We start from the raw sequence: 20,376 nt of genomic DNA, 5'->3' as shown, positions 1-20,376 counted from the left end.
TATACAATTCCTCTTTTTGTCCATATTCCATATATGGTTTTCATATTTATTACATGTCGATTTAAATAAGATAGATATTAAGAATATTAAAAATATTAATCTTACTAGAATTACCCTATACAATTCATTTTAAATTGATCAGTATACTTTCATTGGCCATATTGATTTTATTAGTACGAATAACATTAGGTAGATAAGTCATAGACACATACATAAAGATTTGACTATTCTTTAACTACGTTGGGCCTAATCTACTTTCTAAAACAAATAACACATAGCTTTATATATTGTATAGAATATAGTAATATTGTATAGTATTATACTTATACAATAATACTAAAAACAAACCAAACTGAAATATAATATATATCGAAAATGTTTTGAACCATTACACACAAAATATATTAGACCTCATAGATAAAATTCACTTTCAAATTATGTAATAATTATTTTAAAAAATTAAACTTCGTAATGTACAAAAAAACATAAGTTTTATATCAAATTTTGTGTTACAATAAAAAGACACAACTCGCGCTTGCAAAGTGTTAATTTTACATACGAAAGACAGTTTTGGTATTGTTCTTTAAACACAAAATTGAATTTTACAAATTCGATACTACATACTAAACAATATAGAATACATTTTAAAAATAAAACCCGTGCGGGTACGCATGACCTTTGCAAAAATCGTAGATATGTTTATATAATATATAAATATATTATGTTACACATATTTTCATATAAATAATACCACAATGTAAGTTTTGTATGATAAATATTAAAAATACAAAATATATAGAACTATATATTTAAAATAATATATAAAAAATCTATTACGTTATCATAAAATTTAAAAATCAAATTTAGCAATTAAACACATTGCTTATTTAAACACATTAGTACATATTGTTATTTATCAAAATTTTATATCAATACACTTGCAATCATGTATAATGTTTAGTACAAATAAAAGTAATAAAAAATTGATTCCCGCTCGGTCGAGCGGGTCATGATCTAGTATGTATTCAAAACTAAACGTATGTATATGTTGAAAAAACTTGAATGGCCCTCGAATATATATACACATGTGGTGTTCATATGATCCAAAGATTCATAACATAAATGCCGTTTGGTGGCGAATAAATTACAAAAGTTTGATTGGGTCGGGTAAGAAATATCAACACATACTAGACTGCTATTTTATATGGATACTAGATTTTAACCCGCACGTTCGCGCGGATATATTTATATTTTTTAAATATATTTATATTATTAAAAATGTTTTAAATATATAATTTCTATTTTAGTGTTATATATTGTATTACTATATCATATTATTGTTTATATTTCTTATTCAGTATTATTAATATATTATGGTTTCTTAAAAAAATTTTACTTTGTTATTGATTTTTATTACTTACTAATATATTTTCGAGTTAGGTAAAATAAAATAAAAATATGAAATACTCAAATAGAGAACCCCATTCAAATTATGTTGTTTTATTTAATTTAAACATTTTGCATATAATACATTTTTAAATTTTATTTATTTATATTATAGAAAATAAATATGACTAAAATAATTATATTTACATGTTGTGTTTAAGAAAATATACTTTAACATATCTCATTTTAATATTTTACGGGATTTATTTATTTTAAATAATATAATCCTATTGTTTTAGTAAACTTTATACATAGTAGTATCTATCATACTATTTTATTAAATTTATTACATAGGATATTTGTTTTGGATGTTATGATATTAAGTTCTATTTTTTAAAAAAAATTAAGATGTCAAAACATTAAGTTACTTTAAATTTTTACAACATATATAGTTAGTTTTTTTCAGGTACATTTCAAAAAGTTAATCTTTATTATCCATGATTTTGTCTTTTGTAAAATTTGAAATATTATCATTTTGATTTTGAATATTTATTTTCAAAATAATATATTTTTTCGAGACAACTTTGGAAAATTACACAACTATTTGAGTTTGGAATAATACATGAATTTTGAATTTGTTTTGGTACTACATTACTGTATCATTTTATAAATATTTGAATTTTTGGTGATATTTTTAATTCTTTTATCAACAAATTTTGTTACAATTAAAATAAAATAAAATTTATAATTAAAATTTGATTTTTGTCACTAATATTTTAAATGAATTACTGAAATTTCATATTTTACTAATAACATATTTTTAAATAGTATATGAACTAAAGGTTATTATATACTATTATATTTTGTATATAAACATTTTTAAGCAATATATTGCTAATAGTTTCAAAATAAATAAAAAGATAATGTATGGCTGTAAATATAAAATTTTAACTTATGCTAATACATTTATTTTAATATAAAAGTATTATATAGTTTTCGAAGTTTAATCCATTATAATGATGATCAATAATTTATTTAGTTAAAAAATAAAATAATTGTTTTTGTTAATTTACCTATTTAATATATTTTTAATATTTAATTCATATAGCACTTCTATTTTTATATAATACGGAATATATCATAGAATCTATAAAAAGTTAGTATAAAGAATTTTTTATTTTCTTTTTTATAATAAGTTTTAGTTAAATTTACATATAATAATATTATATTACTAATTTCGAAATATATTAATGTGTTATTTATAAAAAATATTTAAATTTTAAACTAAGATTTTGTTAGATTCTTTCTCAACAGATTTTATTATAATTAAAAAAATCAAATTTATAGTTGGTTTATTGTTAATATATTTATAGTTAGTTTATTGTTAATACAAATAATCAAATATGTCATATTGACTAATTCTTTAAGTGGTTCTACTATGACTTGTTAATAGTAGATAAAAATAGAACCCTAAATTAATAGATTAGATACGAATAACATGTGGCATGGCACGTCTGAATTATTTAAGGTCCAAGGGACCCATATTCATAAATTGTATAAAAATTAAAATAAAGTGGATTGCACATATTTAATTTATGCATTTGCGAAGACAGAAATTTTTTAAAGCATGTCAGAACACAATTTCGAACCACTTGACGGTAAGGATGAGAATTTTACACGACACCCGGACCGTATTCGAAAAATCTGAATTGAAATCTAAACCGAAACAAAAAATATCCGAATAAGTATTGATTTAGAATAGATTGGATATCCGAAACCGAATAAATAATATCCGAATTCAAATGAATATCCGAAAATAACCAAACATATGTATATTTATCTTTATATTTTTAATTTACATTTTTTATTTAAGACATTTATATTGAGTTACACATACTTTAAAATTATATAATATACATATAACTATAGAAAAATGATTTGATATTCATTTAAAATGAATATTAATTTTTTTGTTTTGTTTCATGCATTAACAAAAGTTACATCTAAATTCTATAAACAATAACCAAATTAATGTCTATTTATTTTTGAAATGTTAGCTCCAAATCTATAATCATTCAATTTATTAAAAAATAAAAAAATCATTTAATCGAAAGATAAACTTATAAATTTAAGAAACGTAATTTTTTTTTTAAAATCTAAATATTCGAACCCAATCTAAAATAACAGAATCCGAACTAAAAATACATGATCCAACCTGAAGTATATAAATATTCGAACGGATTCTATATCTCTACGCCGAATTATCTGAAACTCCAAAATATTTGATGCGAACTCGAACAGATATCCGATGCCACCCTTCTGTACATTTCAAATATAAACATCTAAATACGCAATTAAATTAGAACGTGTGAAATAAAAACTTCAATTAAATTTGAACGACATAAACTCCTATTTAAAGCATATCTATCTATATACGATATTAAGTTGTAACTACTTTATGAACGTGGGAATTAATATGTTCCACATTTTTTTTTGCTGTCAACATCTCTAGACATCAAATATTATCATCCACCTCGAAAAACAAAATTAATAAAATATGGTGATGATAAGTGTCATTATCACAATTCAATGGTTTTATTTTTAAAGTTATGAATGAGTATTAATGTCTCTAAGTTTATTACTAAAATCTAATTTATATACTCCTCACTTTTAATTATGAGTGAGTATTCATGTCACTAAGTTTATTACTAAAATCTAATTTATATACTTCTCACTTTTAATTATGAATGAGCTAGTTTTAATGTTTTACATCTTAATTATACAACATTACTTAGTTTACAAAAAAAAAATTATACAACATTACCTAAATCTCAACTGTCTCAAGATAGAACTTCTATTTTTGATTTAACACACGGATGGTGAAGTCTGCTTTCAAACTGGGGCAAAGCGCATGTTTACGTTATATATAATTGAGTCTCGATTTTATACGGTTTTACCGCTATTATTTTTGCTAATTTACTTTTCTACGTAGTAAACTCTAAGTTAGAAAAAGTCATTATCTCAAAAGAGGCAAGCTTCTATATCAACTCCATAGAAGTTTTTACCAAAAAAAAAAACTCCATAGAAGCTTGCCTCTTTCGAGATAATTACTTTTTATATAGATCGATTCAATGCATCGTACGTAAAGCTTGTGAGTTGTGGCTGAATAAAAACTTTAATAAAATGAAGGTATAAAGCCCCCAAAAAAAAAAAAGTAATAAAGCCCATAATTACTTGGTTTGCGCTATGGGCCAGCTTCGTCTTTCAATGAAGTTTTGATTCTGGACTCATTCGAGACTGTTAAAGGAAATACAAAAGGGAATTAGAGAACCGAACCGATACTGTACTATAGAAAAATAAACCGGATTGGACAGTCTCTGGCTGCAGTCGAGTCACAATTCATAAATAGGAGCGGTGGTTGGTCACGCGCAACGAACTTAGGGGACGGAGGAGATAATGTTATTGAGCGTTCCGAAGGTGAAGCTGTTAGTGTTTCAGCAACGGCGTACTTTTATCTCTTCTTTAGCAAAGTGTATTAGCTTCTTCAATGCACAATCATCACTCACAGAGTCTCAAGTAGCTCAGGTTTTTTTTTTTTTTTTATTCCTTGGAGAATTTCAGACAAGCTCAAGTGTCCAATGTTTTGTTTTATTCCTCTTGTCGAATTTCTTCTATTCAGAAACGGAAAAAACTGAAGACATAATAAATGAAAGATGAAACCTTTTATGCTCTCTTTGCTTCTACTTCTCTCAATTGAGAGATGAAAGTATTGAGTTCTTGAATTTGAGTAATCTGATTAATGCATGAATTATGTATAGGCTGCTTTGGATAAGGATTGCATAGACTTCTTACCTTGGTTAGAGCAAATTGCTGGAACCAAGATAACTAACAAGCTTTCCATTGGCAAATCCGTTTATGGCAGGTCAGTGATGTCTCAGCCACTTCTTCAAGTATGATTTTTGTTACTGAAAACTTTTGTTTTGTCTTCTTGGAATTATATCATAATCTGACTTCTTGTGAGCAGGGCCTTGTTTGCCTCAAAAGTAATCCATGCTGGGGACTGCATTTTGGAAGTCCCTTTCAATGCGGTGAATGAGTTTTCTCTTCTTGTGTGATCTAAAACTAGTTTCTGAAGATTATTAATACGTTTTGATCTATATACTACTGCCTGTTGAATTTTCAGCAAATAACTCCGGATGAGCTTCCCAGAGATATCAGAGTTTCGTTGACAGACCAACTTGGAAACAACATAGGAAAGCTTGCTGCTCTTCTTATGATCGAAATGAACATGGGTCAAGTAAGCTCCCCATCAACATTTTGGGTTAATGTAATCTTAATTTATACGACGTCCATTTTCATGTGTGTGTTTTGGTTTTTGACTGCTTCTGAATTCAGAATTCTCGATGGTTCCCTTATATCAGCCGACTTCCTCAGCTTTCAGATATGCACAGCACGGTGAGGTTTTTTTCAATCTACTCCTTGTACTGGTCAAAAGTTCCAGAGTCTTTGAAATCTTTTTGTTTTGTTTTGGCCAATAGTTGAATGAATACTGGCTTCTTTTTTTTTGCTATCTAGATCTTTTGGGATGAAAATGAGTTAAGCATGATTCGCTGTAGCGCAGTTCACAAGGAAACTGTAAAACAAAAAGCTCGGTTAGAAAAGGAATTCTCACTTGTAGCACAAGTAAGTATGTTTCCTTTGTCATCATAAGTGTGTGTTACTTGTGGCAAGTTCAATTTTCCTGCATTTCTTAAGTCTTTTGAACATTGTCTTATAGAGAGAACACCTCTATTTATATAACGCCTGTGGTATATTATCTTGCTTTGGTGATAAAAGTATATTTTGTTGAAGTTCCTGATTGTTCCTAAAGGCCTAGAAGAAATTGTGTTTGTGTACAATCTATGAAACCATTACAAAGTGATTAAAATATAGTGTTTAAAATATATTATGGTTCTAGCATATATTATTGACATTTGTATTGATTTTAACTAACTTCTGAAATTTTAAAACTCCAGTTCATCATGTGCACCGAGTACATAGTAATACATGTATATCTATATTTGGTAGTGAATAAGGTACATTTGCATGTGTCAATTTTTTTTTTTCTCTTCCTATTTAATAAGAGTTCTAAAATTATTTTTTGGTTACTCGTAGGCATTCAAAGAACATCTTCCCAACGCCATTGAACGCCCAGCTCTGGAGAATTTCATGTATGCATATGCATTAGGTGAGAAAATTACTCTTACAGTTATTCTATTTATTTCTTTAGTTATTCAGAGTAATCTGGATCCTTTTTTCTTTTTGATTTTACTTGATATGGATAACTTGTTGCTGGACAGTGGGATCTCGTGCGTGGGAAACCTCAAAAGGCATATCACTGGTACTGTCTTCAGTATGTTTTCTTCTCATGGTAATTTCTGGTATAGATAGATGTTCTGACCATCTAACAGATTCCGTTTGCAGACTTCATGAACCATGATGGGCTTTCTGCATCAATCGTTTTGAGCGATGAAGACAACCAACTATCAGAGGTTTTTACTTCCATTTTCTCTTATTTAATATTCTTAGTTCTCTTCTTCCTACTTTGCTATTCTCTGTCTCCATATCTCATTTGACGCATTAGCAGGATCTTATGTTCAAAATTTCGATCTAGTAATACATGGTTCTTGACTAGTGCATGATTTTAAGTTTTCAACTTTGCAGGTCAGTGCAGATCGTGACTACGGTCCTGGTGACGAGGTAGGATTATGACACAATGGTTGTTTCTTTTAATTAATGCTCGCTAGTGTCTTGAAGGATGTTATTTTGATTGAGATTAATGCCAGAGACTGGTTAAACTCATGGACTTCTATGCTTTACTAACCATCTCTGTGATAGGTGTTCATTAGGTATGGAGAATTCTCAAATGCTACACTCATGTTGGATTTTGGATTTACACTTCCTTACAACGCTCATGACGAGGTTTTTTTTCTCTATCATTAATACTACCCATAGCAAAATATTGATCTATAGATGTTAAGAGTTCAAGATGGCCACTCACCAACTTTGAACTTTGATGGTCGTTTGATTGATTGACTAGGTTCAAATCCAAATGAATATAGGGAATGATGACCCTCTCCGCAACATGAAGCTGGGACTTCTCCAGACGCATTACACACGAAGTGTCAAAGATATCAATATCTTTCACTCTTCTTGTGATACTTTCACAATCAAGTAAGTATTAATGTTTTGTTTTAGAATGTCACTAAGCCATTACAAGTTCACAACGAATGAAAACATCAGAAAAAGGCCTAGTTGTATATGTGATAAGTGTATCTAAGTCTAGTTCTGGTTCTGGTTCTGCTCCCAGGGAAGTTAAATCTGCTACAGGGAAAGGGAAAGGAATTCCTCAGTCTCTCCGAGCATTTGCACGTCTTCTCTCTTGTACCTCTCCTCAAGGTGCTCAGATCAAACTAGTTACTCTCTCTTTTGAGGCTGATCTTGAAAGTATTGACAGTAATAATGATTTCTCAGAGCTAACTGATTTGTCAAAAGAAGCTGAACAAAATGATGGTCGACTAGCTCGGCTTCCCTTTCAAGACAGGACCAGGGAGTTGGAGGCACATAAGATCATCTTGTCTCATATCAACAGATTGATTGAGGATCACAGTGTTTGCATCAAGGTACCATAGAAAGTCGACTCCAGCTAATTGCCACATTATGAACTGAAATGATAAAGGTTTGTTGGGTGCTTTTGCAGGAGCTAGAAGCATCTAATTGCCGTTTTGAATCACAAAGGTTTATTGTTAGAAGGCAGATGTCAAGAGATCTCCTCTTCGGTGAGCTTCGTGTTCTGAGATCTGCAGCTGAATGGCTTAATCATTATTGCATAAACTTGTTTTCAGCACCTTAAACCGAGCCTATTTTACCATATCTACAGTAGAGATAATACCAGAGAACTGAACAAACCTTTTCAGCACCTTAAATGAGATATTGTTGTGTATCAAGTAGTCGAGTTTACTTTCTTCCTTAGTCAGAATGTGGAAAGGAAAGCATGAACATGTTGGATCATCTAGATGGTAACCAAGTATAGGTTTAGATCATGAGAATGCGGACACAATCAATATAACTCCCTATGATTTTGTGGCTTGACTTTGTGTCAAAAGAGCTATTCTATAGACAACAGTATCAATATACTATCTTTCAAGGGAGTTACTACACAGGGAATAAATGATCAAATGATCACTCAATTCCCTCCAGGTTATCTTCTAAGAGAAACGACATAATCTTACAATCATGTTTCCTAGTGATAGTAAAATGAAAGGATGCACTAAATTGGTTAATTCTGCTTGGCACCAACTAAATTGCTTATTTAATACATAACCTGCTAACAAAATGAAAAGTGCTATACGACTGAAAGTCTGAAATGAGAGAATAACTTGATATACGAAAGAAAGAAACTGTTTAAATGCATATTTACAGATTAGCATATGAAGAAAGTTGAACACTGACACTCACTTTGGTTGTGATCAAATATGCAACAACCAAAGTGAGGATTATGAGCAACTGAGTTCATGATATGTAGGCCTTAACTAAATCCGTGTAGTTGCAGACAAGCCCTGTCCTCGGACATTTTACTTCACCTTTGTTCTTGTCCGCCATTTCCTTGAGAGCCTGCACTTACGTTACACCACCAATGCAAAGCAAAAGTAAACGACCCAACTATTGAAGTCTCTAAGCGATTATGATAGACAAAAGACACTGCTCTAGATTATAACATCAGATTCCAAAACGAGAGAATCAGCAGAAAATCTGAGGGTATAGTATCAAACCTTGGTGCTATAGACGTAGCCATTGGGAAACACCAGTGGTGGGTTCTCTGTGTCCATTAGCTCCTTGGAAATATAGCAAACAAGCTTTGAATGTTCTTGCTTGGAGTACGGTAGAGGCAAAGCTAGCTTCCGGAAGCTCTCTTGTGAGAGCGGGTCCTCCTTGGTACAACCTTCTTCAAAACCATATCTGGGTCATGTCAAGGGTACAAAACTCAAACCACCATAAGAATCACATTATGGTGTCATTATCGAATTTTACTTTCTTCCCTTTTTTATATTTCAGAGCAGAAAATAGATATTTAAAACATCAAATTAGATAAGAGTTTGAAAGGATACGGAGTTTTCAGGGCAGACAAGCCTGCTTGTAAGTAGATGTTCAATAACGGCTCCATTGTCATGCCATATAACTTGCAAAATTCTTGTTTAAACTGATGAACTAAAATATCCCACTGCCCTAGTTCAAATAGAACCTGAAAAACAGCAAATATCTCGGTCAATTACCAGAAGCAACAATCAAGTCAGTCTGTCAGAATCGACAAGAGTTGGAAGTAACACCATTTATATTCAGCCATTAACAGAGATGGAAAAATATATTGAAGGATCACTAAAGCAAGCGGGTCTATTTTAAATGAAATCGATGGTTCAATAATGGATACAAGTTGAAGAGCCAAAGAATGGATTTTTGAAACACGGGGATGGATGAGAGAAGGAAAATCAGACCTTGTATTTTGTGCATTCGGTAGTACTTTTAAAAGCCAAAGTGGCCAGGACAGGCTGCAAATCGTTCATATGGGTTGCTCCCCATGGTGCAAGATGCTTTCGAGCATAATGGATTGCTTGTTTGTAGCTGTTAGCTCGTACCAGCTCGATGAATTCTTGCAGCCTTAGTTGGAACTCGAATTTGCTCTGTCATGAAAAGAACCCCAAACATAATTAGCACTGACGACAAGTTCTATTTTTGTTCATGATACCAAGAGAAAGTAGAAAGCACTAGTCAAAGGATTTGGTTCAACCGTGTTTTAGACAGACCCAGGTGGAGCTCATAGACACAAGAAAGTATATCTAAACCCAGTAGGCAGAGAAAGAGGAGCAGATACCTTTGCCTTCTTCAAGCGTGTTTTATTATCAGCACACCATGCCAGTGCAGAAGCAACCTCCCTACGTTTAAGGGCGTCAATCACCTTCTTAGCTTCTCGAAATATGTCAATGTCGACAAGGTCCTGAAAAGACCAATAAAACATCTTCCATTAACAGTTGCTTGGAGACATAACTAAATGTAATATATAACCAACCAGTGTCAAGAGAGAGAGAGAGAGACCAAAATATTGCTGGTTTCTGAAAGCTTTGAAGCAGTGTCGAAATACGACATACGCAGCATGTAGTCGACAAGAATCCGCTTCAGTTTCGTGTTGTTCCATTCAGTAATATTATCCCCATCTGCTGAATCCAAATGATCAATGCGAGCACGGCATCTCTGAGCCTGCAGATTCTCCACATTGCTCCCTTCTTCCAACTGAATGCCAATACAAATTAAAATAAAATAAAAAAGCATGTTAGCTACATCGCAATGTGATACTTTTTGGTATATATCGAGAGATTGACGAAAAGCAACATCCAAGATCCAACGTGTTACTATTAAATCCATATATCTGTGTGATACATTTTAATAAAGTTGGATTTTGATTAGAGAGATATGATGTATTGAATCAAACCTTTCGTTTGAGGCCTTGCAATCGAGAAACGAGTCCGGTGAGACGCGAAACGGTGACGTCTTTGGACCGATTGTTATCAGCCAAATCTCCGACGCCGGAGACGAAGGCGGTGACCTCTTTCTCCAAACAGCGGTGATTGGCGCGGATCGTCTTCTTGTAATGCTCGAACGGTACGCGGAGGAGCTGGTGCTCGAGTTTCAGCGATTCCGTCAGTTGGCTCGATCTCGACGCAGGGACGGGGGGAGACGGAGTGAACGGGGGAGCGGATTCCGTCATCACGGCGTCGGTGTTTCCGTTGGTTAACGGATCATCGATTTCCATGGCAGTTAGAAGTTTAGATTCTTGCCTTTGTGGTGGTGGTAAATGGTAATCTTTCTAAAAGTTCTATGGGAGATGAAATAAAACTACTGGAGTTCAAAAACGTCGTCGTTGTTTAGTGGCAGGTCTCTGTTATGCGGGACATCAAACCGACCGGTCCGAACCGAGAGAGAGTGTTTGTTTTTAGCGAGTGGATTCCCGGTACAGAAGAAAAGCGTGAACATAATTTGGATGATACGATATTTAATTTCTTTTTTGGTGCTAAATTGTTTTTTTGGGTGTTCTTTTCTAGAACGTGTGAAATTGTTTTTTCCTTACCTCGATAACGGAAATATTGAAAACCTGACTGTGTAGAAGTGTTCAAATACCACATGAGCACCAGGTCAAATGTGAATAGAATCACTCAGATTTATTAATTTTTTGGATACATGAATTTGAATAACTGTAGAATGAGTTTTCCATTATTATTATTTTTTTGCCCATCAACATAAAATTTTCTCATTATTAAAAAACAACGAAATTGGATAAGAGAAGTGACTAGATCTTAGATAATATATATAGAAACCAAATGTTAAAGAAAAACAAAAGGAGCTTTTGAAAAATAAACTCTTAAATTTTGTTTTATAATTTTATTTATAAAAACTAAAAATTAAACCATCAAAATACAATTAGTCCGCAATATAGTTTAGTCTCGTATATATCTCTTATAATTTGTAATTAAACTGTGTTTATTTTTAAAAAAAATTACAATGTTTTAAATAAAATTGGTAAATAACATATTACAAACTGTTGGTAGGATTAGAAAAATAAAAGTCAAAATGTTGTGTTAAATGTCGGGAAAAAATAAAAAATAAAAAGTTAGTAGTGTTATAAAAATAAATAAAAAAGTCAAACCGTTAAAAAGTCAAAAAGAAATGGCTAGAGACAGGTCAGATATAAAATACAGAACCGAACAAGAAAAAAAAAAACACGACGGCCGCAAGTATCGCTCCCTTCTCTCTCTCTCTCTCTAAAAAACCAAATCCAACGTCTCCGTTTCTTCTCTCTTCAAACGCGTCTTCTTCTCTCGTTCTATTTTTAACCCTTTTTCTTGATTAGATTGTTATATTCTTTTCTTCTCTTCGCCTCATCTCATCTTGAAAATCGAATCGAATGATGGATTATTATTCAAGTTTCTGAGAAACAACAAAAAGGAACCTTTTTTCTCTTTCAATCTTTCTTAGATTTTTCATCAGGTAATCCAAAACTTTAATCTTTCTCGATTACTCATTGAAATCTACAGATTCAAGTTTGAGACTTTTTTTAATGGTTTTGTGGGGGAATGGATGCAGATTAATGTTGTTTACGTTTGTGAATGCGTGTTTGAATCCTGGAGTTGAAAACGACAAGAAGAAGAAGATTGGGTCTAACAATATAGTTATAAGCACTGATTTGATGAACGATTTGATAGCCGGTTCTTTTGGTTAGAGAGATATAATATAAGCTTTTGATGGTGTCTACAACATTCAGGAGAATCGTGTCCCCTTGTTGGAGACCTTTTGGTATTGGTGAAGGTTCTATTCCCAGTAGTAGTAGTGATAATGATACTAACGGCCGTCTCGACGGTCTATTATGGTACAAAGACTCCGGTAACCATTTAACCGGAGAGTTTTCTATGGCCGTGGTCCAAGCCAACAATCTTCTCGAGGACCATAGCCAGTTAGAGTCCGGTCCTATTAGTTTCCACGAGTCTGGTCCCGAGGCGACCTTCGTCGGTGTCTACGACGGTCACGGAGGTCCCGAGGCGGCTCGGTTCGTGAACGAGAGGCTGTTTTACAACATGAGGAGATGCGTTTCCGACCAGCGAGGCGTGGTCTCTCCCGACGTGATCACGAGAGCGTTCGTGGCCACGGAGGAGGAGTTTCTCGGTCTTGTTCAGGAGCGGTGGGAGACCAAACCGCAGATAGCTTCCGTCGGTGCTTGCAGCCTCGTGGGTGTCGTATGCAACGGGTTGCTGTACGTTGCCAACGCTGGCGATTCTCGCGTCGTGTTGGGGAGGCTCGAGAGTCCGTTTAAAGAGATGAGAGCTGTTCAGCTGTCTACGGAGCATAACGCTAGTGTTGAGTCCGTGAGAGAGGAGCTGCGTCTGCTGCATCCTAACGACCCGAACATAGTGGTGTTGAAACATAAAGTGTGGCGCGTGAAAGGGATCATACAGGTTTCGAGGTCTATAGGTGACGCGTACTTGAAGAGAGCGGAGTTTAACCGGGAGCCGTTGCTGCCTAAGTTTAGAGTTGCGGAGCGGTTCGAGAAGCCGATCATGAGAGCTGAGCCGACGATAACGGTTCATAAGATTCACCCTGAAGATCAGTTTCTTATATTTGCTTCTGATGGTTTGTGGGAGCATCTGAGTAACCAAGAAGCAGTTGATATTGTTAATTCTTGTCCACGCAATGTAAGTTTTTAACATCACTCTTTTTTAAATCTAGTTTGGTTTTTGAGTGAATCTTTGTTGTATGTTGTTGGTGTCATTAGGGTGTGGCTCGGAGGTTACTGAAAGCTGCATTGCAAGCAGCAGCGAAGAAGAGAGAGATGAGGTATTCGGATTTGGAGAAGATAGAACGTGGGATCAGGAGACACTTTCACGATGATATCACTGTGATTGTCGTTTTTCTCCATTCTGCGAGTTTTGGGATTCGAACTCCGGTCTCTGTTAGAGGTGGTGGTGTCCTCGCACTCTCAGGCAATAATGCCATTTTATGATCTTGTTTTTTTTTTTAACTCAATAATAAACAAACAAACAAAAAAAAACTCATTTTTTTTTTCATTTTACAAATGTTTTTTTTTTTGTCTTTTTGGTTTTGTTCAGAATTTCAGATTGTCTGAATACTTTGTTTGAATTATTTTATGGAACTCAAATTGTAAATTTTACTTTCTTTTTACCAAACTCTATGGTAAATATTTTCAGTTACTCGAAATCAAACAAGTATTAAAAGGAGAATATGAAACCTTCTCAGCTATGCCATGTCCGATTATAAATTCAGCCAATCAAAAGATATTAATCCGCCACGTCATCTCCACTTGAGACTGCAAAATCTATATTCATGCGTGTGGGCTTTGAAATAATAATCGGCCCAGTTGACACCCACTAAAAAATCACAATATTTGTTATCTTTGGCTCATCTCATATATCTGAGAAAACTCTAACCTATAAAACGTCGATCGATGCATTCTGATCCGTATTGTATGATAACATCGTCTTCTCAGATTCATCTTCTTCCACCCTCCGTTACTCATCCTCCTCTGCAATCAATTATTTGCTTTAATCTCTTCTTAATGATTTCCTTTCACCTCCTCCCCTCCCATCGCCTTCTCATTCTATATACTGTATACTGCTTTTCCTTCCATGGCTACAAAACCAAAACCAGAAAACCTGCTCTAATTAAGCTCAAGCCATGGCGATGAAACCAAATGGCAAGTCCCCAGTATAAAAACAGTTCGATTGTTTCGATGTTAAATCGAAGTGGAATCCTAGAGGTATGTATGCTTCTTCAATGTTCTCTTGATTATCCGACGCTCTTCCCTGGCACACAAGTAAATACTTTTACAACTGTATACTTAGACCGGGTAGAATTGTGATTTACCGTCGAGTAAATTCTTTTACTGACTGTATACAATTATAGGTCTATTTGGTTTTAGGTACGAGACATCTTCTCATACTGATATATCACTCCCTCTACTGATACAGAAAGAGCTTCTACTCCCAAGATTTTGCTTCTTCCAAGTATAGTATGACCTTCCAAAATTTCTTTTTTTTTTTAATTTTAATGTTACTAGATCATTATTCTACTGTGAGCTCTCCCAGAAGATGCGCTGAGTGATAATTGAATAAAACAAAGATCAACTTGAAAAAGAATGGAGGATAGAGCTTACTGATAATCGGTTTCTTTTTCTATGCAGCATTTGCACTGGGTTTACAAGTCAAGACATGAAAAAACTGTACTATGAATTTGGTCTCATGTAAGAATTATTCTACAGTTAACTGATAAATGCACGCAATGGTACCAGAATATTCTAAACTAACTTTCATCTCCATGGTTTTGATTTTCTATTACAGCTATCCATATGGTCATGAGGAGCTTGCTATCTGTGAGGATATATATCAGGAGTTTGCTAACTCTGGTTTCTATGGATGGTGCATATTGTAGGCGGCGTCTTTCCTCATATAAAGGAAGCTGACTATCTGAACTGCCTTGTGTAAAATCTCTGCTACTACATGTACGAAGCTTTCATATAGGTGTAAACCTTGAACCCTGTTTCCTGGTTATGTTTTTATGCTCCAATTGTCTAGAGCAAAATGCCAGGCTTTGATCGGTCTAGGTGAACATAGATTGGGAAAAAAATTTCGAGCTCACACACATCGAATCTTAATACCTTAACACAAAGCAGTGGCGCATTGGTTCCACTTATATTATGGTAAATGTCATTGCTTTTGTCATTAGGTTTAAACTATCACCACACCAGGAGCGGAAGGAGGGACTTGAACTATTGGATGGTATGGATATACAAGCTGAAACCTTAAAATACCAATGATTCGTGGCAGAGGAAAAAAGCTGAAACTGGTAAAGCATCAGAAAATATTCTGTGAGACTCCTACATACTCATTGAATGTTTTGATAAGTAAGCCGATATTAGTTGAATATCGACTTTATTCACTAGATTAGGTATCAATTGGTACAAGACTGAGAGATAATGAGCTAAAGTTTTTTTTGTTTTATGCTTCCAGAAAACAAACTCGGGATGGGGCTCAAATCAGTGCAGAAGAATTTGTAGATCTTGAAGTCCTACAACTGTGAAGGTCGGATGGTAAGTTGTATGTTAACTCTTTTGGTCTCTTTATCTTCGAGGAGATTGTTGCGAATGCAGACAAGTGTTTTGTGTATGATTCGTAAAAAAAATTGTAGACCGTCAGTGATATATTGTTATAGCTTTTCTTAACTCATGTCTAATATTAGCTGTGGCTGAGTTTTACAGTTCAACTATGTGGTGTTCTTTACCTATATATGAGAAGGGAGCAGCCGAGCAGGAGAACAGAAACTTCATGTGGTTTTCTTCGTTGCCCTTTTTTACCAGAGACATCTATTGTACAAACTGCTATACATTCAATGGTATGCGTTATGCCCCTCTAAATGAGTGCGTGTATGAAGATTCGCCGATAAGAATATATCCCATTTGTTTATCCATGGTTATGCCCCTCTAGCAGTCCTCTTATTATCATTTGAGAATCAACTAAATTTTGAACTAATTACATCTTATCTTAATCAATTTTATAAATTTATCTCTTTTTCTATTTCAAAATTTTTATGGTTAATATTCTATATATCTTCCATACATCAATATTAGTGATTAGCTCTTTCGGAAGTCTTCCAAATAAAGCTCTATTGCCGAAATAAATAGGAAATATGATAATCCACGACGCATTGTTCATGTTTCCGAAAAACAGCCAAAACTCTTTATATCAATAATGTTTAAAGCATGATATTTGATTAGATTATACAGATTAATTTGACAAAATATTTTAAGACTTCGTTACTTCTAAATATCAATATGAAATCTAACAATAATAGTTTATTCTTAATCAAATTTTAAATTCAGGATTTTTTTTTATTTCTATTTGGTGTAATGGAAATAGATTTTAGAATGGATACGTTTTAGATGTAACATTAAACTACTAAAATATTAAAAATTTGAAATACTTTAATAGAGAAAAAAAACAATAAGATTTATTATATATAAGTTTTATTGTTATTTTAATATAAGGATATATTTGTATACAACTGTTTGAAAAATTGATACCTTATAGTTTTATTCAATTGTGTTCTATTTTTGAATTCAAATAAATTTATCATTTAAGGTGATTGTTAGTGTAATAAATATTAATTTATAGAATTTATACTGTAAATATAAATAAAGAACATAATTTTTAATTTTCGGTTTAGTAGATGTGTCACTGTGTTACATGAAAACGAAAGTGGGTACATGAAAGAGAAAGCGTATGCACGCATAAACGAGATTTTTAAAAAAATTAAGAAGCGGGTATGTGTTGGAAGTGTATATCCATTTATTAAGAATTGTTTTAATAATTTTAGAACAAAGTTTATATGATCTAAATTTTTAAAAAATCATTTATAATAATTTGAAAATTTCATATTAGAATTGAGAAAATACATATAAATTAATTTTTAAAGAAATTATTATATTAATTATTTTTAATAATTCATAAATTTATTGACACAATGTATTTGAATATATGCTATATCTTTAATAAAATTTCAATAAATAAAGATAATTTACAATATTAGTTTTAATTTTTCTTTCTGATGACAAAAATTAGTTTTAATATTTGTATATTTTTATTCTCTTTATTTCATTACTATTAAAATTTAATTTTATATAAATCAAATTTTTTGGTTTTATATTTTTATTGATTTATGACATTGTGTTAAAAAAGAACGAAACGTGATTCCAAAACGGAATCGTAAGCTTATAACGTGTTTTTAAAGAAAGTATTTTTTGAAACGTTTTAGAAGTAAAATTCCGTATGACAAAAAAAGAAGAAGTAAAATTCCGTAAGTTTTCACAATTTAAAAGATGAAGCTTCCGCGGGAAGTAGATGTCCTTCGAAACTCCCGTGCAACTTAAGATGTGAGGATGAAATTCACGCATTGGAATTTCTGTAAATTATGTTTCGCCTTTTTTTTTCATTTTCTGAAACATCTCGATTAAAAACAAAATTCATGGTGTGATGAGTTGGAGTATAAGTGCATGCAAGAGGTTTGATCAAAATTGTGGGTATGGAGTAGGGGTGGGCATTTTATCCGTGAAATTTGATTCGATTCGTTATCCGTTACTATTCGATCCGAAAATTCCGAATATCCGTAAGCTTTCGAAGCAAAGCAAATACTAAAATTCAATATCCGTTAATATCGAAGCAAATCACAAATACTAAAATTTTGGGAAGCGAATATCCGATCCGATCCGTCAATATATAAATACATGTATATTTTGATTATATTTAAAATTTTAATTGTATAAAATTATTATTCTAACATATGATTTGACAGATTCTATTCATATTATTACTTATATAAAAATATTACATAAAAGGAAAAAAACATTTATGACAATTATAATTTTTTTCTTCAGTTTTGTGTTATTATAATTGTTAATTAAGTTTAAAATTCTACAAAATATGTAGATTCATTGTATCTTTTAATTTTTATCCTTTATATCATGCAAAAAAAAAATATTTTCCAAAAAAAATTTGTATCAAATTTTTAAGATTATTTGTATTAATCAAAACAAATGAGATATCCGTAAGTATCCGCAAATATCCGCAAATATCTATTTATTTTCCGGATATCCGTTTTTCCGAATATCCGTATTTTTCCGAATCAAAGCAAATCGGAAAATTAGATATCCGTAACATTCGAAGCAAATCACAAATACCTTCAAAAACCCGGATATCCGATCCGTGCCCAGGCCTAGTATGGAGGGTTGAATTTAGAGTATTTGCACTCTACACACAAGATTTATATGATAATTAGTTATATACACAATTTATGTTTCCAATGTATGTGTCAGCCAGCCAATTCAATTACTCTTTTACCCTCATTCCCTTTTGAAACCGAGCAACCAGTTACCAGTTTGAACAGTTGCATGTAAACTCATTGATTGCATGTCTCCTTTCTCTCTCCCCTCCCCTGTCACGAGAGAGAATGAAAATCAAGCTTTGATTTTCTCTTGACGATTTTTCTGAGAAAACAAAGCTCTCCTGCTGAACTTTCTCTCCATATATTTTACTTTCCACAAAAATTTGTGAAGTCGCAATCTTTTATTTTAACTCCTTTGATGCTTTGTTTGCTTCTCAATGTCTAAAGAAACAAATTTAAAATCTCGATTCATTGATAAAAAGTTCATTATTTTAATGGTCCAGTATTTGTTTTCTTAAGTTAACAATTTAAGATTTGTTCACATGCGTTGAATATAGTTTTTAGATTTATTCCTTTTTTTGTTTTCTTCTCCATTGAAGAGTTTCTGAGATTTGATCTGATGCTTTTGTAACAGACTCACTGATTTTTATGAGAGATCCGACCAAACCTGATATCTGATTCTGTGAAAAACGGCGGTGGATCCACTTCTGAGAGATTTAGATGGGAAGAAGGAGAGTTTCCGGCGTAACGTGGTGTCTATGGCGGCTGAGCTTAAGCAAGTGAAATGCCGTTTGTTTTCTCAAGAACAATTCTTTGCTAAAGAATCCTTTCTAGAAACATAAGCTCCTATGTTTATTCTTTGATTGATTTTTTTCCTTTTTTTTTGTGTTGCTGCCTTTGTTTGTACCTTTGTAGGGTCAGTTTTGTGTTTATTTGTTTGTCATGTGGGTTTTTGTTTTCTCCAGGAAGCAGAGAAAAAATGTTAAATCTATAGTTGTCTACACTAAATGTAAATCTGGAAATGTAAGTATATAGTTGTCTACACTAAATTAACATTTCATCTTAATCGTGTCTCTTTCTGTTTTAGAGTATTTTTACATTAATTTACTCCCTTAGGTGTCATCTTATGTTGCTCATGAAGCTGAACATGTACTACTCGGCTGCTGTGAATGACCATGGACAAGCAAAAGACCGTGTTAGCCATCCACATTTGCTACAAGTCTAGATAAATTTCTAATTTTAACTTATGTACGCATATTAGCAACATACACTTGGCAAATATCTAGCTACCATTCAATTTTATTTGTCATTTATAATGTCTAGACACACAATGACTCTGCTTGTATTGCTAATTGTTTGTTTATACTAGCTAACAGTCACAGACAATGATGCTCAGGTGCCTCCAATAAAAAAACATGCTAACATATATATATATATAAACTTTCGCACGTTTTGCTAATCTATTTACTGTCTGGGATTCCTCTTGTCTAATATGTCCATGCACACCGTGAGCAGCTGTTGTTAACCCTACACACACGAAGAGTTACTCGGATAATAATCTGTTTAGCGTATATTTACATAATAAAACATGCTAAAATCCTAAATCAATCTCCACAACTATCTTTAGCAGCATAAATTTTATTTTAACCAATCCCGTGTTTCTGTTCCCTGGCTAAA

General features: G+C 32.6%; 3 protein-coding genes and 1 long non-coding RNA gene across 4 annotated transcripts; 3 read left to right on the top strand and 1 right to left on the bottom strand.

Annotated features, from left to right (window-relative positions):
- Window positions 1-4,767: 4,767 nt before the first annotated feature.
- LOC108862090 (ribulose-1,5 bisphosphate carboxylase/oxygenase large subunit N-methyltransferase, chloroplastic) lies at window positions 4,768-8,515 on the top strand. The gene is made up of 15 exons (XM_018636120.2): window positions 4,768-4,971; window positions 5,205-5,308; window positions 5,411-5,474; window positions 5,570-5,683; window positions 5,782-5,841; window positions 5,962-6,069; window positions 6,541-6,613; window positions 6,726-6,766; window positions 6,837-6,917; window positions 7,090-7,125; window positions 7,264-7,347; window positions 7,466-7,599; window positions 7,736-7,824; window positions 7,900-8,048; window positions 8,126-8,515. The coding sequence occupies exons 1-15, from the start codon at window positions 4,843-4,845 to the stop codon at window positions 8,276-8,278; spliced, it is 1,419 nt and encodes a 472-aa protein (XP_018491622.1). The 5' UTR covers window positions 4,768-4,842; the 3' UTR covers window positions 8,279-8,515.
- Window positions 8,516-8,779: 264 nt separating this feature from the next.
- Window positions 8,780-11,341, bottom strand: LOC108857515 (protein MAEA homolog). Its single transcript, XM_018631507.2, has 7 exons — window positions 10,910-11,341; window positions 10,516-10,710; window positions 10,295-10,417; window positions 9,918-10,103; window positions 9,534-9,667; window positions 9,198-9,384; window positions 8,780-9,039 (listed from the first exon to the last, which is right to left on the bottom strand). Exons 1-7 carry the CDS (start codon window positions 11,228-11,230, stop codon window positions 8,938-8,940), a joined length of 1,248 nt encoding a protein of 415 aa, XP_018487009.1. The 5' UTR covers window positions 11,231-11,341; the 3' UTR covers window positions 8,780-8,937.
- An 844-nt stretch (window positions 11,342-12,185) lies between these two features.
- LOC108856400 (probable protein phosphatase 2C 48) lies at window positions 12,186-14,177 on the top strand. The gene is made up of 3 exons (XM_018630183.2): window positions 12,186-12,462; window positions 12,559-13,661; window positions 13,742-14,177. Exons 2-3 carry the CDS (start codon window positions 12,717-12,719, stop codon window positions 13,967-13,969), a joined length of 1,173 nt encoding a protein of 390 aa, XP_018485685.1. The 5' UTR covers window positions 12,186-12,462; window positions 12,559-12,716; the 3' UTR covers window positions 13,970-14,177.
- Window positions 14,178-18,926: 4,749 nt separating this feature from the next.
- LOC130512543 (uncharacterized) lies at window positions 18,927-19,688 on the top strand. Its single transcript, XR_008946094.1, has 2 exons — window positions 18,927-19,196; window positions 19,334-19,688. It is a non-coding gene; the product is annotated as an uncharacterized LOC130512543 (long non-coding RNA).
- Window positions 19,689-20,376: the final 688 nt, after the last annotated feature.

The sequence above is a fragment of the Raphanus sativus genome, chromosome 5, assembly GCF_000801105.2.
Source record: "Raphanus sativus cultivar WK10039 chromosome 5, ASM80110v3, whole genome shotgun sequence".
NCBI classification, from domain to species: Eukaryota; Viridiplantae; Streptophyta; class Magnoliopsida; order Brassicales; family Brassicaceae; genus Raphanus; species Raphanus sativus.
This window is presented reverse-complemented; position numbering and strand designations above follow the sequence as displayed.

Excerpts from the sequence above, each read along its gene's own strand:
- LOC108856400 (XM_018630183.2), top strand. The coding sequence starts at position 12,717 with ATGGTGTCTACAACATTCAGGAGAATCGTGTCCCCTTGTTGGAGACCT. Across the intron at positions 13,662-13,741 it reads TTAATTCTTGTCCACGCAAT|GGTGTGGCTCGGAGGTTACT; the intron begins GTAAGTTTTTAA and ends TGGTGTCATTAG.
- LOC108862090 (XM_018636120.2), top strand. The coding sequence starts at position 4,843 with ATGTTATTGAGCGTTCCGAAGGTGAAGCTGTTAGTGTTTCAGCAACGG. Across the intron at positions 4,972-5,204 it reads CAGAGTCTCAAGTAGCTCAG|GCTGCTTTGGATAAGGATTG; the intron begins GTTTTTTTTTTT and ends AATTATGTATAG. Across the intron at positions 7,126-7,263 it reads ACTACGGTCCTGGTGACGAG|GTGTTCATTAGGTATGGAGA; the intron begins GTAGGATTATGA and ends TCTCTGTGATAG.
- LOC108857515 (XM_018631507.2), bottom strand. The coding sequence starts at position 11,230 with ATGGAAATCGATGATCCGTTAACCAACGGAAACACCGACGCCGTGATG. Across the intron at positions 10,711-10,909 it reads TGCAAGGCCTCAAACGAAAG|TTGGAAGAAGGGAGCAATGT; the intron begins GTTTGATTCAAT and ends ATTGGCATTCAG. Across the intron at positions 9,668-9,917 it reads CCGAATGCACAAAATACAAG|GTTCTATTTGAACTAGGGCA; the intron begins GTCTGATTTTCC and ends GCTGTTTTTCAG.